Source organism: Trichechus manatus, unplaced genomic scaffold (assembly GCF_000243295.1).
Source record: "Trichechus manatus latirostris isolate Lorelei unplaced genomic scaffold, TriManLat1.0 scaffold00031, whole genome shotgun sequence".
Taxonomy (NCBI): domain Eukaryota; kingdom Metazoa; phylum Chordata; class Mammalia; order Sirenia; family Trichechidae; genus Trichechus; species Trichechus manatus.
The window spans coordinates 15,448,497-15,463,503 of NW_004443967.1; the positions used below are offsets into that span (position 1 = coordinate 15,448,497).

The window sequence follows — 15,007 nt, forward strand, 5'->3', positions numbered from 1 at the left end:
GGGCCCCAACGTCTCCTCTTAGGAAGGGCACCCCTCACTGGCTGCCCAGCTTTGGGGGCCCCAACGTCTCCTCTTAGGAAGGGCACCCCTCACTGTCCACCCTGCTTTGGGGGCCCCGACATCTCCTCTTAGGAAGGGCACCCCTCACTGGCTGCCCTGCTTTGGGGACTCCAGCCCCGCTGTGTTGCCTTGCCCTCTGTTCCTCAGGAGAGGTACCATACAGGAGGAGTTTTTAGCTCCCTTATCGCTGGGCACCTCGTGAAAACCGACGTGCCCCTGCACCTACCCAGCCTGTACTTTCACATATGCCATCCTGCTTCCCCGATGCCTGCCCCTCCTCTGCCAAGCAGCCCACCTGGAGCCTGGCCTCGGCACCCCAGCCCAGTCTGCACTCCTGCGTGACCTGGCTGATCACACTCTGCGTCCTCTCCGGGTGCACTGTGGGTGGCTGCGGGCATGCAGAGGTGTCGGCTCCTTTTCTCCTTCCCCAGACACGGGAGCTAGGACCGCTGGGCACGTCTCTATCCCCCGAGCCACTGCTCGGAGCACGCGCTCTGCAGCCAGGCTGGGCTGAAGCCGGAGCTCTAGGAGAAAGGCCTACCACTGGCGCTCGCCCCTCCAGGAGCAAGAGGGCGAGCTGCTACCCCTGAGCAGACACCTCTGGGTGCACTGAGGGCCTCAGCTCATTCCACTCTAGTGGCCAGCTGGGCTAGAGAAGGGTGCGTGGCCAGTGACAACTCAGCCTTCTTCTGGGAGAGGACAGAGTCACGGCGTTCACTTACGCTCGCTGGTGGCATGCAGAGTTATGTCTTGGTAGGCCTTGTAAATGTTGATGAGCGTAAAGTGATCGCCATCAGGATGCAGAAAGGTCTTCCAGCGAGTCAAGGCCGCCTCCTCAGCGCCACACGGCACGTGCGAGAAGCAGTCAGGAGCTGCAAGGTGTAAAAGGTGGCGGTGAGCAATATGCCAATGTCTCCTCCGGCGCAGCACGCGGAGGGGCGGCCCCCACCGCTGGGGCACCACCACACCTCTTCTCTGCAGACGTGCTATTCTTGCTGACTCATTCGCAGAGAAATCTACAGCGGGTCCTCAGTCCTTTCTCTGCTTTTCTAAGGCCCGCTCCACACAGCTAACACCCTGTTTGTGTGCCAGGGAGGGCAGGGATGGCCGAGGGGCTGGGGCCGAGGTGCAGGAAGAGGAGGGGAGCTGAAGGCGAAAGCACAGCAGCCAAAGCCCATGAACCAGGGGGTCACACCGGCAGGGACTAAAACCAACACGTAACTCCTCGGGGAAAGAACACTTTCAGTGACATGTTTTTCCGGGATCTGCACTGATTCCTAAACACAGATAATGGCCCTGTGGTGACGGCGTTAGTTCTTAAACGGGCCCCTTTCTGAGCTCTGGTGTGAAGGCTGAAAGTTCACAGCCTGCTGGAACCATCGCGGGACCCGCGCACCAGCCCCCAACGGTGTGCTTGGCGCCCAGCGCTTGGCCTTCAGCACAAGCACACCTGGACCCTGTCTCGCTTCTGATGACGAAACCCACTAGCTTCTGATGTAGATTTTTTCCACATTATGATAACTATTAATTTTTTTTCTTTTTCATCTATTAAAGTACTTTGCTATCATTCAATTTTAAAACCGACCCTTGTGTCTGCGACGTACTTCTTGAAAACTGATCATTTCAAATGAATCTCATTTAAACCTGTACCTGGTGCAGAGTACAAAAGAGCCTTCCGGAATACCTGTTACCATGGCAGCAATGGTCAGCATCTCGTCTACACAGTCAAATTCACAGGATGCTAAGATGCACTTGGAGAGCTGTGGGTCCAGAGGAAACTCAGACATGATGATTCCAAATTCAGAAAGGTTCCCATCATTATCCAGTGCCGCCAGGTAATCTAAGTCTTCCAGCGCCTGCATCAGACTCTCTGGTGCTAGAAAAGAAAAAAACAAGACTAATTGAAAAGTCTCATTCAGCTCCATCCAAGATGAAGTGCAAGTACTGGATTTACCCTCCTACCTGAAACAACCAAATGGACAAAGTGTGCAACAATGGCTTGCAATGACCGACAGTGACTCCTGAGAGGGGGACGCAGATGAGGGGGCCTGTGACTGCCGGCTTCCTGCCTTGACAGTGTCTGGGCCGTGAGGGAGGGGAGCCCAGGTGGGTCCTGCCAGGCTCCTTGAGGATGAAGACACTGCTGAAGACCCAGGGAGATGAAGTTGATCACAGTCTGCAGACAGAGGACTGGAGAGGAGAGGGATGCGCAGAGAACGTGTGAGGTCTGCGAGTCCTCTCCATCGGTGCAAGGGTGTAAGGAGGCCAGGGAAAGAGCCCTCAGAGAGGGTTAGAAGGAACAGGGCCTGCTCCCACCAGCAGGCTCCCAGGGCGCTGGGCAGAACACACAGCAGCCGGGAACCACCACCCAGGTGAGCATTGCTCCAGTCCCACCCAACAAACTTTAAAAACCAGTCCTGAAAGGGTTACATCATCTCCAAGTACCTGCATTCCCGGACGACGCTCAAGGATATTTATAGGAATACAAAAACATCCAACATCCAACAAGATAAAACATACAATGTCTCTCATCCAATCAAAAATTAGGAGGCAGGAAAATACATCCCATGATAAAGAAAAAATTAATCAGGAGAAACTGACCCAGAACTCACACGGCTGAGAGAATTGGTAGACAAGAGCATTAAAAGAGTTATTTGCCAGGGCAGATAAGGATGGCAAGCTGGTTTTCTCCATTTCTTTATTTTGCTTTAAATGTTTACAATATTGCTAATGTTGTGGTGTTTATAGATGCTTAATCTCCACCATTTATTCCAAGCAAGGTGTTCTCCTTGCCCCTTGAAGAACAGAATTTTATTAAAGCAAATGTATGTGTTTTTCACCTGTCGCATTTGGCAGAGCAATAATGGACACACGAAGAGCAAACCTCATTGTGTTCACGGTGCTGTACTGCTCTACCCAGAAGCCGAAGGGTTTGTGGGAGCCACAGGGCTGGTTTCATTTGTCCTATTCCAATACGTGCACGGTGGGTGGGAAGGAAAACTGGGGCGGGGGTGGGGGGCAAGAAGCAATTCAGCATGTCTGTACTAGGGAGTTCAAAGTAGCAAACAGAAAAAATCTACCTATTTGCTTTCCAAACTTTGACCATTAAACTATTTGTCAAAATTTCAGGTGAACTGTGTGACTCAAACCCAGTCACTCAGACTTGATAATGCGGGAGAACAGGAAGAGAAAACCTCCACTACAGTCTGAGAAATAACTCATGGATGCTGAAATGCAGTTCACAGAAATCTCCAGCCCTTTCGTGGGATAAGAGCAGAGGCAAGAAACAGACAGGATTCTCGCCTCTGACACGTCAGCTGCAAGAAAGAGATCAGTAACTGGGAAACCCAAGTGTCAGGGTCTGAGGGGCAGGGAGAGCCAAACCACCGCAAGCCTGCAGTGAGCCCTGTCGCCATCTGTGTGAAGACTCTGAGGCACAGGCTTAACCCCCTCCTGTGAGAAAATACACTTAACTTCCCCAGTGCTTCTGATTAATCTCATCAAGACTCAAAACTGAGCAGAAGACCATGGCGTCCTGGGGATATTCCTGTTATAAAGTGGTTGGGTTTTCGTTGCCTCTGCCTGGCCTGGGTGCTGGCAAGGAGCATGGGTGTACTATTGTTCATTCTTGGGGACCTCTGGGTCAACCATGTTGGCAAAGATGAGACCTTGAGATGTCAACATCTCTAGGAAGAGAACAGATAGGCTGCTTAGAGAAAAAAGTTCATGAGTTCCATCAGTGAGCCATGAAATGACAAGCAAGAGAAGGTCCAAGGAGCAGCAACAGACAATGAGCATCTTAAACAGAGCAAGAGAGGGTTGGGAGCACAGGCTTCATCCCCAAAAGCTACTTTATAAACCATCAAAACTGCTACATCGTAAGTCGCAGGATCGCTGGCAATTGTCCCTATTAATATCTGGCCTGACAGCCAGGCTCCATCCCCAAAGGGCACCTATGCCTTCTCATTTCTATGCCTCGGAGTTGAGTTGGCTGCACACAGGGTGACAGAAATGACTTCAGGATTCAGCTCCTGGTCCCAACAATAGAAAAAGAGAGGATGTTCTTGGGGCTTTATTATATTAGAACAAGTTAATGAATGCCAATGGTACCAGGGAGGAAGCCTAATAAATAATTGAATAGGATTTGCTAATATTACCTTCTACATTTTAAGACATCTCCCCAGTGTGACCCATAAAATCGTCCTGCTAAAAAGCAGAAGGCTTAGATGAGGCTTCTTTATGGCATGACCGCTTAAGTGGGACCCATGGTAAATAATGCCCACAAGAGGAACACACGCGCTTCAGAGGGCTCTTTACACTGGCGCAGAATCAGACTGCTTTGTTCTGAAGGCAGTTTTGACAGGAACGAAACACTATTTTTATTAAGGTTTACGGCCACAGGCAGCTGCACTTCCTGTAGGGTGGCTCCCTGCAAGGTCAAGCGCCTCCCCCGCTGCAATCTGAAAGGCCCTTAGCATAGTACTTCTTCACTGTTCCATGTGCCCCTCCTGGTGGAACTCCTGCGCCAAGCTCCACACTGTACCTGTGTTTTCCTCCTGTGGCACCAGCAGAAAAGCTGGCTGTAAAGAGGTCATGCCTTTGTAACACAGGCGTCAGTCCACGGGCCAGAGGAAGGGGCTGAACCAGTGCTGACTCGGAGCAAGAGCACAGGTCACAGGAGTCCAAGGCTCTGCTGTATCATTTCTAGCACCTACTGCCTCAGGGGGCATCTTCCCTGTGCTCTTAACATTAGGCCAAAATGTTAGCTGTAAAATGGTAGGACTCACAGGGCTGATTCTCCCACCTACAAGGAAGTCTACCCAGGTGCTCAGCACTTCTCCAGCCATGTCTCCCTTTTTATAACAATCTGTCCTGCTTCCTGTTGCATTTGCCAAAATGGCTCAAAAATGCTGAATTTCTTCTTTCCTCTCAAGGTAGCTAATACTATTCAAATATATTTATATGTACTTTCCCACAAGTAAAAGTCAAGATTTTGTCTACGATTTACTCCTGAGTATATACTTAACGGCATGCCGTGCCTCCTACAGAGCCCTGGTGGCGCAGCAGGTAAGAGTTCGGCTGCTAACCAAAGGTCAGCAGTTCAAATCCACCAGCTGCCCCTTGGAAACCTGTGGGGCAGTTCTACTCTGTCCTATAGGGTTGCTATGAGTTGGAATCAACTCGACGACAACGGGTCTGCCTCTTACCGTCTGGTATGGGCAAGCATTTCCAGGAGAACAGCGCAGGCAGTCTCTCTTGATGAGTGGTCCCAAAGCTCGGGTCCCCATCCTTTGCCACACCCCTGGACCCCCTTTCTGATCAGGATATAGGATGGAGACTCGATCTGAGACATTACAGTTGGGAAGGACGTTAGAGACAGACTGGCTTCCAATGGAAAACTGGAGAGAGACAATTTAAAATGTATTTCTGACAAGTTTTCCTACGGGAGTTCAGTGGTGTGGAAGGTTTTCCGAGTTTTATACAGAAACCAAGAAAAGTTTCAAACCACATGGGGAAAAGAAGATCACAAGCTGTCAACATGGATTTCAGAAGCAGACAAATCTCTCAAGGGACAAATTCCAAGACCAGCGGAAAGGGACAATCCTGACAGTAACCCTGACACAGCAGTGAAAAGAAACAGCCCATCGGGATGCTGAACTGTGGTCAGCTTGTTAGCTGGAGGACAGGAAAGGAGAAGCAGAGAACACCTGGGAAACTCGGGACCTCCAACCAGAAGAAAAGATGGAAGCATGAGGCAAAATCGGCTCCCAGAGAAGCTGTGCTGAAATGAAGCCGGCAGGGCTCCCCAGCCGCTTTGTGCTGTCCCACCCACGGGGCGGATCTGTTCTCCCTCAGCTGAGCCTGTCTCCATGGTAATCTGGTGATAACAAGTGGATGCTGACACCTGTGTGGGTCATTATGTTCCTCACCCCCGTTAGCCCTGACCTTGCAGGCTCTCCTCAGCCCCAGACCTGTTGCTTCCTCAGGTCTTGGCCTGATAACCAAACGGTAACGCCAGCCTTGGCTTCTACTTCAGAGCTCAGCTAGAAGTCCTCCGAAGACAACACAGCTGACGTATTTACCATGTGCCAGTCACTGTTCTACGGGGTCTACACTATTCACTAATTTATCTTCTCAACAACACTATGAACCAATCACTCTTATTATCTCCATAGTCAAATAAAGAAACTGAGGCGCTGAGAGGGTTAGGTAATTAGCCAAATAATGCACAGCTATCGAGGGGCAGGGCCAGGACTGGGGCCCTGGCTGTCTGGTCAGGAGCCTGAGCTTTCTGATGCAGGCCCGGGTGTGGGTGACACCTGCCCCAGTGTGGCCAGGACGGCCCCCCTCTCCACCCCTAGTCCACCTTAACTGTCAATAGCACCTCTTCCTCCCTCAAGACCACCCTGGCCTGAAGGATAAATCACGACATGGTCACTGTGCCCACCAGGAGCCTCCAGGGCATCAACGCTGAAAGTGCTTCTGCTCTGTGCTGGCTAAAATCCCTCCCAGACTTGGTTTTCACTTCCTGTATAATACGGACTTTGTTGCTTTCAACTTGCTCTAAGGTCCTCCCTCACAGGCTCTGCGGTCTTGCTGGCGTCTTTGCTCCTCTTCTTCCCGGCTCGCCCCCCCGCCCCATCTGTACACAGCAGTGGATTCTGTGTGGCCTTTAAACACATCATGCGGAACCTTCACTAACCTAACATCCTCGACCACCGCCTCCGTCAGCGTATGTGCTGAGCTTTCTGGGCTGCCAGGGGGCAGCCCGCAGCATACATCCTGCCTCCCCGCACGAGGGTCTACAGCAAAGCTATTTGTGAGGACGCCGTGTGAATGCACAATCTGCAGCTGGGTTGTCCCTTAGTACAGACTGTAAAATTTGAAGGCCGTTTGGTAAGCACCACGGCCAAATCCCGAGTTTTCAGTGATTTATAAACAAGCACATCACTTCTCCAGTGTACTCACAAGCCAGGCTTGCGGGGGGCTGAGTCGCACTCAGGAGGTCTTGGTGAAGGGTCTTTTCCCGTGGTTTACTAATCCCCGGGTGGAGGAGCTGCCCCAGGCCACGGGCGCCACGGCTGCAGAACCGCCCGCCCATCCCCGCTGCCCGCGCCCACACCAGCGTCTTTCTTTCTCCCTTCTTGCAGGACTGACCCTGTTTTTTGGAGGTCTTTTCCTTGTTTTCCGTGCCGCATCTGGCAAGCCTGAGCTGGGCTCACTTCTCTGTGCTTAATACAAGGAATCACAAATCACTCCAAAGCCAGATGCCTGCCCACCACGCAATCGCGTGTTGAACCCGAAGGCAAGGATGGCATCCGGCACAGTCTCGCACATTTCGGCTGGATTTTCCCCAAACTTCTGTCTAGGCACCGTTGTTGTCCCAGGGTGACAGGCATCCACGGCCATCCCCTTCCGTGGGCGCAGTCGCTGGTCTGAACTTCCGGGACCAGGGAAATGCTTGCTGGGTCGTTCATGATGGAGGGCAGTCCTCAGGCAGCCCAGGAGGAAAGAGTAACAGATTTTTTTTTTTTTTTAAATAAGAGGTCCATATCCAGTAAACTCAGTTAACAGTCTTTAGCCAAATGCATTTTCATACAGCTCACGAATCCTGAAAAAGGCAGCCCGCTGCTGCATTTGCACATTTCAATTAGAACCTGAATTAAATGCGGCAGCTGCATCATCCTTTTTTGCTTCCAAAACAATGAGTCAGAGTTAATCCACGGTTGTATTTCCCCGAGCACAGCAGAAAATAGTTACGTGTGTACCGTTAGGGGACAAAAATAAAGTGTGACCAGACCATTTGTCCTCCGTGCGGGCTGTAAGCCTCGTGGTGGGGCAGCGCAGAGGGAGACCACTGAGAGGAGAGCGCTGGAATCCCCCGGCCGGCTGCAGTTTGATTTGACAGTCCTGGACAGTACCGAGACTGACTTCTCTTCTCCCCACATGCATGGGCCCCCTACACCATCCTGAGCAAGAAGATGCCTAGGACACCCACAGGGGTGATCTTGGATTGAAGAGATGAGCGGTGGGGCCAGAAGAGCAACTTTAAAACATTAAACTGGTGTCTTCGGAGGATGGCTCGGGCAGGTCTCTGGAACATCACTGCAGCTGACCAGCCTATCAGAAACACCAGGCCATCAGCAGCTCTGGGGTCACCAGTGACAGACAGAATACAAGGGGCAGGGACCCTCACCTGACAAGAGTCCTTCTTCCTCGGCGGCCAGGAGAAACCGCCAAGGGAAGGGTGGCTGGACTAGAAGTTAGGGGAACACGGCTACAGGGAGACTGCCGCCAGAATCTTCTAGCCTCTGAGGGCCGTGTGGCCCCCTCCCCCACATCCCCGTCCCCCCCCCTTTCGGTCTAACTTGCCACAATTCTAATCAGTCTAAGAATTTCTAGATAAGAAAAAAGGGCTGGATCTGAGTTTATCACATGCGTTTTGTAATTTCACAATCTGACATCACATTCTAGACCATTTTTCTCCTCACTCAGCGTGCTCCCTGTTTAGACAGCCATATCTATCACAAATGTGTTCACCACCTAAGCTCGTTAGGAAGGGGCCAGACCTAATGAACCCCGTTTTTCAGGTGGGGAACTACGCCAAAAATAACAACAATAAAACCAAACCCGTTGCGGCAGAGTCGATTCCGACTCCTAGAGACCCTACAGGACAGAGGAGAAGTGCCCCCATAGGGCTTCCAAGGAGTGGCTGGTGGATTCGAACTGCTGACCTTTAGGTTAGCAGCTGAGCTCTTAACCACTGTGCCACCAGGGCTCCAGGTGAGGAATTACAAGCCAACAAAAGTTGGAAAACACCCTCAGAGTCGGTAGTTAGGCTGGGACTCCCCGGCGGAGATCAGGTGATGCGCTAACTCTTCCGGAAGCAGAGCCAGACCACACTTGACGAGAAACGGCTGGAACCACATTTCACGATTTCCCTACATCCGCCACATTTAGGAGCCTCTGTCCTGCATGCCTCTGGGTTCTGCCTCCACGTCACTTTCCAGCCCCTTCCCTTTCCTCATTTTGGAAAAGAACTCTCCAAATCACACTGTGCCCTGAGGTGGTGGTCTCTGAGCCCTCAGGGAGGCCCGAGTCCAGGCCCACGAAGAGCCTCCCCGGAGTGCAGGGCCCTCCAGTCTCGGCTGCCCGGCTCCTTTCACGCTGATTTAGCCAAGCAGGCCGCGAGGCAGGGAGGCGGCCACGCATTTGCAGAACACTAGTGGGCACCTTCCCCTGCAGGGACAGACTGCTCCAACTGAGGGAGCCGGCTCCAGAGGAAAGAAGTGTTCGCAGGAGAGATACAGAGGGCTCACAGCTCCTCCAGGAATGGACTCTTTAGTAGAAGATTTAAGATTCTAAAGGGTTCCCTAAACTAAATGATTTTTCTCAGTGTTTCCCGGGAGAGTTTCACGGGCAGTGGGGATTCAGCGGTAGAACTCTTGCCTTCCATGAGGGAGGCAGGGGTTCAGTTCCTAGGGGGGGACCTCAAAGCGCAGTCTGGCAGTGGAGGCTTGTGTGTTGCTGTGATGCAGAACATGTATCAGTGGAACTTTCAGACTAAATGGACTAGGAAGAAAGGCCTGGCGACCACCTTTAGAAAATGAGCCAACGAAAGCCCTGGGGTTCAACAACAGTCTAATCCCCTCGTGCATGGGGTCCCCATGAGTCAGGGCCAACTTGTCAGCAACTAACAACAACAAGAGGTTCTAGGGAAGGACCCTGTTGAAGAGCAGATCGACTGGGGGTGGTCCCCAGATAGGGGTGGTGATGCTGGCGAGGGTGGGCGTGCGGTGAGCACCACTTCCTGGGACACCCAGCCAGCCTCGTGCACAGCCGCTCGCACCCTGCTCTCCTTACAGCCGTCGGCCCCCTCCACAGTGCCTTTTCCTCTCCACCTTCCCTTTCAAACGTTAGCTTCTTTAGGTGACCCTCCTCTTACCTAAAATGGCCTGTTCCAAATCCTACTGGTCACTCAAGAAATGTCTGAGAAAGAATCATTCTGAATAATCTATATTTCTCAAGGGCTTGTAAATCCTACTGGTGCTACTGGACAAACAACTGAAAAACACAGGAATCAAGAGAAAGTGTCAGAACGAAGTAGGAGTGGACAGTTCCCACTTTCAGGCACCTTCTGCATTCAAGGCCTGCTGGCTGACCTCAGCTGCACATATCTGATAAATGCCATGAACCTAAGCACCAAGATGAACAGATCTATGCACCTCCTTGGTAAACATACTAAACACTTCAACCACTGGCCTAAAGGGTGGAAAAAAATTAAGCAAGTTCCTTTTGTATAAAGTACAAATAAAAACTAAGATATCAACTGAAGGGTGACAGACGCTAAATCAGGGACCTTTACATGAGGACTCTATACTCACTTAAACTTAAGCAGCCCTGGTGGCGCAGTGGCTCAGCTGCTAACTAAAAAGTCAGTGGTTCAAACCCAGCAGCAGCTCTGTGGGAGAAAAGACCTGGCGATGTGCTCCCATGCAGATCGCAGCCTAGGAAACCCTATGGGGCAGTTCTCCTCTGTCCTATGGGGTCGCTACGTGCTGGAATCGACCTGCCGGCACACACCACCGCCACCCCCCGCTTAGTTTCAACGACATTGAGCTGCACCTCAGGGAACTAAGAAGTGGTTCAAAGGCAAACAGGACCTTGATTTGGGAGGTGGGGTGATTCTGACCTTGGGACCCGAGCCTCCCCAGCTCTCGGGACAGTGGGAAGATGGGAGGAATCGTGAGAACTGCATTCATGGGGTTCATGATGTGTGCTCCTGGCCTCCTGGTGACTGCACTCAGCTAGGAGCATCTGGCATGTTCCAAGCCAGCTCTCGGGGGGAACTGCAGCCACCAGAGAACTTTCTGAAGGAAAAGAAGGCACCAGGGACCAGGAAAGGTTCTCTGGGCGCATGTTTCAGCCAGCGGGGGTCTGGCCTGTTTTAGGAGACAAGACGGCAGAGTGGTGAGGAGGACTCTGCAGCCACACTGCCAGCGTTTGAGGGTCGCCTTCTCGTTTGCCTAAGTTACTTAGCTTCTCTGTGCGTCTGTATCCTCATCTGTAAAATGGAGCAAAGACAGCCCTTACCTCACAGGCTGTTGCAACATTAAATGACTTCAATATATGTCAGTAAACAGCGGAGAAATGCTGTTACTCCTGAGAGGACAGAGCATTCGCTGCTTTTCAGCCTTCCTCTCCAGCTGGTTGGCCGACATGTTAAAGAGCCCACACCACCTCCCGGATATGACAGCCAGAGTGGAAGACACGTTTACCCCCCAGGAGGAGGAGCGAACCAGGATGGGGAAGACACCAGGGGGCTGAGGAAGGTCTGGCTGCTGCTCCTGAGCACGTGGTGTTCACTGTGCTTGTGGCTTTGGCAGCTGTCACACAGGGACAAGCTGCTTGCTCTCGTGTTTGCTTAGCCCCCCTATGCCGCATTCTGGTGGTTTTTAATAAGACGAGCAGCCACAGGAGCAGCCATGGTCCCACTAAGGTCTGATACCAGAGGGGAGAGAGCCAGCGCCTCTGACGGAACAGAGCGCTTTCCTCAGAGCACTCAGAGGAGATGGTCCGGGAGGAAAGAAACGTTCAGAGGGGAACTGGAAAGCCACAGTCCCAAGTTTAAAAATGTCACCTCCCGCACATAAAGTCTGGCCTATATTATAATAGAATTCTAGTGACTTTTCACCAGGTGACAGTATGATTCCTGAGGAAGGACCATCTGCCTACAAATGTCCCCACCAAGCAACTCTGCTAACGCTGCCAAGGATCCTGCTTTCACTCTGTTGATTTTGGCCGTACACTTGCGGACCCCACTCACCCTCCTTATATCTGCTGGCCTGTGCACTCCGTCACGCCCGTGTCTCACGGCAGACGATTCTCCAGCGTCGGGACAGATATTTCCTGAGTTCTCTATTGTTTTTTTTTTCAATTACCTTTAGGGAATTTTTACCTCTAATGGATAAAACTTGAGCCCAGGTGGCTCAACAGTTAAGCACTGGGCAGCTAACCGAAAGGCTGGTGGTTTAAACCCATCCAGTGGCTCCCTAGGAGAAAGACCTGGCAATCTGGTCCCATAAAGATTACAGACTAGAAAACCCAACGGGCCAGTTCTACCCTGTTACGTGGGGTCGCTAGGAGTCAGAACCGACTCAACAGCATGTAACAACAACACGATAGGAAAAATGCTTCAGCACAAACCAGGCCCCTGTGCTTGCCTGCCTGCACTGCCAAGTCTCAGCTGCTCTTAGGACTGGGGATGGGCATGAGGGAAGAAGGAAGACGTCTGCCCGGGAGCCCTGCTAACACGTGAACGCAAAGCTACCTGGCTGGTTCATGAAATCGCAGTGGCCCAAGCCCGCGATGTCTACCCTCTTCATAAAGAGCACCATGCTGGTCAGGTTGGCTTCCTGCATTTCTGCTGGCTGCAGTGGCTTCATGTCTTTGGAGGCAAATTCCTCAGAGTACAGACAGAAGAGCTTGCCTGGAAGAAACCAAGGAGGGGGTCTGTGACGAGTCTGTGCTGCCTTCACGCAAGAATGTCAGCATCTGCTTTTTGCGTCTGTGTGCTACCTGAGGAAGCCGGACTGAGGAGCTGCCTGCGGATCTCTGCCTGGCTTTGGCTGATGGGCTGTGTGACGAGGGAGTCCGCTCTTATTCTGGGGTTGTACACCTGTGGACGGAAAGATGGCGTCTTTAGCATCAGGTAACTCAAGACGGAGCAGGCTCGCTGTGCTGTGTGCAGCACTCCACTTCACGGAATGCTTTGCTACACGCTTGTTTTCTTTGTACGGTATTTATTACTGTTTCACTTGCCTTAAAATGGAAACTGTGAGTGCTCTGATAAACGGATTTAAGGGGTGGCTCTGACAAATACAGGGCCTCTGAGTCATCCACCGGAATACTGGTGCTGTCACTTCTCTAAGCTCTGGGCTGGGCAATGGCAACAGGTACTCACATGCCACACAGAGAAAGGATTATTGTCTGACAGCAAAGTGTTTCTTCCAAGCTCTGTTCAACTCACCGGGGTCTCAGCAGCCTCACCTTCCTAACATAGGCTGAGCCTTTCCAGTCTAACAGCCAATATGAAAACGCCATATGGCATCAACAGTGATTTTTTTAGGGGTGGTTTCAAAGGGTGATAGCCCTGTGTTCTCTGACTGGTGGACTGACACAATCAAGATCAACCCAAACTGGTTCCCAGGGAACCGTCACAATGGTTGGGATCGCTCTGTCACCGTAAGACAGGGCTATTTAGGAGACCCACAGTCTCCTCGATGGATAAAAGCCTATTCAACATTGAAAACGGGTAAATGGATCGACGCTTGCGAGCTTCCACTCAGCTCTCAAACGCTGCTACACCCTCAGAAGTTCTAGTTGCTTAGAGAGTTTGAGACACCCTATTTGCGTTTTTCCTAATCTTCTATTTAAGGGTAGTGATTCTATATATATTTAGGACAGAATTGTACCATGTCAATTATAAAGCCAAATTTTGCTAAAATTCAGTCAGTGTACTTGAAACTAATTTTTAATAAATTCCCTGGGGGGAGATGTTAATTACTTTGATAAAAGGGTTACCAAAAAATACCCAGTAGATGTACGCAAGGAAAGATAAGCTTAGGAGTCAAAGAATTTGCCTTGTTAGGACCTAAGCTAAAGAAAGCATCCTGACAAGGGGAACCACCACCTTTGCGCTTCCGTAGTTCATCTTTCCTCAAAACGTCTTCCTTCACACTGCAGTCAATTCAGTTACTTTGTGTCCAGACTGCCAACAGGCTAAGGACCCGCAGTAACACGTGGGGAGGAGTTGTTACTGGCTGTGGTAATTCTCTTTGGCCCACGTGACCAGTCAGACAGAATGCTCGGCTCACATTATCTCATGCTCACTTTCTGGTCATTAAAACGACAGAAACTCAGGAAAGCGACTCTCGACAGTCACCAGCAGTCTGTTTACCCAGCTCAGGGATAACTACCTTCCGTCTTTCCACGCCCACATCAATGACAAATCGGACAGTGTTGCTGCAGATCAGAGACTCGCCAGAGCTCATCGTCAGCACCACCCTCCGCTGACAGACACCGCACCGTGTCTCTGCTTCCTCGTTCGGCTTCAACAGCGCACACTTCTCTTTCGGATACAAAGGAACCACCACCAGTTCTCCAAGATCGGGGTTTAAATTAGATCCTTCTTGACAGACGATTTCATAGGCTTTTTCTATATCCTAAAAGTAAAAAAGTAACATCATCTAGGAGAATAAACAACCAACCTTACTACTTTTTAAAAAGTCTGAATTAAAGAAAACTACAGGCAACAGCTGTGTAATGTACACGGGGGGAAACGCCTGGGCTGCTACCCAAGGGTATCGTTAAATAAGGGGAAGAAAGGGTACCTGGGTGAGCACATTTCTTTAGGGAAGTTAAATATAATTTATAAACAATTTCATTGCTTTTTGTCCAAAATGGGTTTTGTCTTGTGAAGTGTACTATCTTTGCCTTTACGCATTCACCCTGCTATTTTTCTAGCTTTATGCAATTCCTTATCTCAATAAACAATGACAGGCAAACGGAAGTTATTCTCACATCGATGACAATGCATCACTGTGCTTTAATGGTTGCGGAACTAAAAATTATCCAACAATTGTTAGATTTCCTATGAGAGCACATATACTGCATACTCCATTAACAGAATCTCTATCTGGAAAATTACTTTGACCCCGTCAGCATTTTAAAATAGCAGAAGGGCAATAGAACAGGCAGGAAAACATTCATGGCCATTTATGTCTTTGCATGATTCAGGCATTTAGAAATGCCCTCTTTAAATGTTTCCCTGTCAAATATATTGAGAAAAAGAAAAAAAAAATTTATTTGCAAAAACCTACACACAAATAATTGGTGTAAAATGCTCAAAAGGAAAAGCATTTTAGATAGTATTTTTCAAATCATA

The 15,007-nt window shown here is 50.5% G+C and overlaps 1 protein-coding gene across 1 annotated transcript in view; it reads right to left on the minus strand.

The window, feature by feature from the left end:
• DHX32 (DEAH-box helicase 32 (putative)) overlaps window positions 1–15,007 on the minus strand; it is a 38,097-nt gene that overhangs the window by 3,826 nt on the left and 19,264 nt on the right. The window contains exons 4-8 of the mRNA XM_023730054.1: window positions 14,040–14,285; window positions 12,640–12,739; window positions 12,392–12,550; window positions 1,745–1,936; window positions 783–932 (exon numbers count right to left, since the gene is read on the minus strand). Of these exons, the coding sequence (XP_023585822.1) occupies window positions 783–932; window positions 1,745–1,936; window positions 12,392–12,550; window positions 12,640–12,739; window positions 14,040–14,285 (847 nt within the window). The remainder of the gene's footprint in view (window positions 1–782; window positions 933–1,744; window positions 1,937–12,391; window positions 12,551–12,639; window positions 12,740–14,039; window positions 14,286–15,007) is intronic.